This window comes from Mandrillus leucophaeus, unplaced genomic scaffold (assembly GCF_000951045.1).
Source record: "Mandrillus leucophaeus isolate KB7577 unplaced genomic scaffold, Mleu.le_1.0 Scaffold935, whole genome shotgun sequence".
Classification (NCBI taxonomy): Eukaryota; Metazoa; Chordata; class Mammalia; order Primates; family Cercopithecidae; genus Mandrillus; species Mandrillus leucophaeus.
In genome coordinates, this window is record NW_012110197.1 from 113472 (window position 1) to 115779 (window position 2308).

Sequence of the window (2308 nt, forward strand, 5' to 3'; positions counted from 1 at the left end):
ATAAACCAACCAGGTGGTACTACGTATACAAATATAGGAGAATAAGAAAAGCCCAAGTCGTATCAGCTGTATGAAAAAAAAAATGGGCAGAACAGTATTTAAAAAGAAAAAACAATAAAGGATATACAGACATGTTTATATAAGCACAGAACATCTGGAAGGCTACACACAAAAAAAGTAAGTTACTGCTACTAAGGAGAAGACGGGGTAGTGGGGAACGGAAAGGAAAAATTACTTTTCACCAAATATCCTTTCTAACCTTTTGAATTTTTGTACCACGTGCATGTATTACCTATTCAAAACATAAAAGGTTTAATGCCCACTCTTAAGAACTCACTGTAAAGTTGGAAAGAAGACACAGAAACAAAAAATAAGAATAAAATGTGATATAACATTACTGTACATTAAGGTACAACAATGCAGAGGAGGGCATGATTAAATCTACTGTACAGATTGTCAAGAGCAAAATTTGTCACAAAGAATATGTTTCTCCATAAAAATAAGCTACAAATGGTACTTACATCCTCAGATGAACTCATCCTAAAAATGTCCTTAACTGACACACCACAGTAAAGTAAGACTGTCAGACTCCAAAACTCTACAAACATCTTACCCTGTTATTGTTGACTCTGTATACAGCAGAGCTGTCAGTAATGGAAGTCTGAGTGTCTCTGTAAAGGCCTGTTAACAACTGTAAAAAAAACAAGATGGGAGATATTCAACATTTTAATAGCAAACCAAAATTGAGTTATATTATTCTAAGTCTCCCAGGTGTAAGGTTAAGTAAATGAATGCTGCTTGCAATAGGTGAAAAAGACCATATTAATATTTTTTACCTGTAGAAAAAAAAATCTAATTGATTGCAAATTTTACTCCTTAATGGTATAAAAACAACATTATTCTCAAAAGACAGTTAGTGGCCAAATTTCCCAATCTTCTGTAAAGATTTTTAACCATCAAAAATGATTTGAAGCCTGGGCAATGTGGCGAAATCTCGTCTCTACAAAAAATATAAAAAATTAGACAGGCTTAGTGTCGCACGCCTGTAGTCCCAGCTACTCGGAGGCTGAGGTGGGAGAATCATCTGAGTCCCAGAAGTCAAGGCTGCAATGAGCGGAGATCTCGCCACTGTACTCCAGCCTGGGCATTGGAGCGAGACCCTGCCTCAAAAAAAAAAAAACAAAAAAAAAGATTTGAGCTATTTCTTGAATGGAAGGGAAATAATTTATACTCTCAGAAAGAAAAGTTAAAAAGCAGAAAACCTCTCCTATTCACCACGTTAAAACACACTGTTAAAAATACTAAATGTATTAAAAATAAATATTAGTAAAAAGAAGCTAACTAGCCCACTATGTCAAAGAAGGATCATCCTGTGAAAAAGTGTCTTTGATAAACTCTCATAAGAATTTGTTAACCAAGGAATGATAAACTGTAGACCACTGGCTTCTGTGCTTTCTGCTATTCTGGAATGAAACTAATTAAATAAAACCCTTAAATGCGATAAAGACTAAATATCAGCATCTGGCAAGGGCAAAAAAAAAAGAAAGAAAAAAGAGGAAAAATGATCAAAATTTCTCAATTATGGGTTTCTAAGAGTCTTTCTGTTCTCCCAAGTAAGTCAAGTAAATTTGGTAACTCTCAAATTTACCAGCATCAGCTTCTTTTACAAAATAAACCATGAGATGACAGGAATACCGGGATGCCATACAATTTTCTATTAAGCTTAACAGGGGTGTAAATGAAATCATTTACCCTGACAAAGAGCAACGTTTTCCCGGAGTCACAAAGGCCAACAAGAAGAACAGCTCTCTGACTGCTCCTTCTGCTCCGGATTAACTTCCAGAAGACTGTGGAATAGACAGAGAAAAACAACAGAAATTACGCCTTGGCAATCAGTATATGTGCATGGCTGGGGTGGGGAAATTCACAGAAGTCTGTGATGAAACACCTCATTCACCTGGAACTGACTTTTATCATAATGGTTACTATTGCTGTTGTTAGGGGCCCACTGAGCCGGGCGTGTCAACTGTCAACTTTTCTTTGCACTCCTTACTCTGACTGGGGACTCAAGTGCGATCTCACTACCTTGGTATAGGCTGAAAGTTGCTGTCAGGACCCTGAATCCTTGCACTGAGAACAGCGGAAGGTGGGGAATAGAGCACTCAAGCATGACAGGGAAGATGACGAAGAGCAATCCGCGCCCCAAAGACCAGGATGTAACTCCGGGGGTCGCCCGGGATCTCCCTTAATGCCCCGCTGCTGCCGCTGCTTCAGGCGAGAGGGTGGGGTGTAGACTGGGTGGGTCTCA

The 2308-nt window shown here is 38.5% G+C and overlaps 1 protein-coding gene across 1 annotated transcript in view; it reads right to left on the reverse strand.

The window, feature by feature from the left end:
• Positions 1-2308, reverse strand: part of SRPRB (signal recognition particle receptor, B subunit) — a 38040-nt gene that overhangs the window by 13838 nt on the left and 21894 nt on the right. Inside the window, exon 4 of the mRNA XM_011970221.1 lies at positions 614-691. Within this exon, the coding sequence (XP_011825611.1) occupies positions 614-691 (78 nt within the window). The remainder of the gene's footprint in view (positions 1-613; positions 692-2308) is intronic.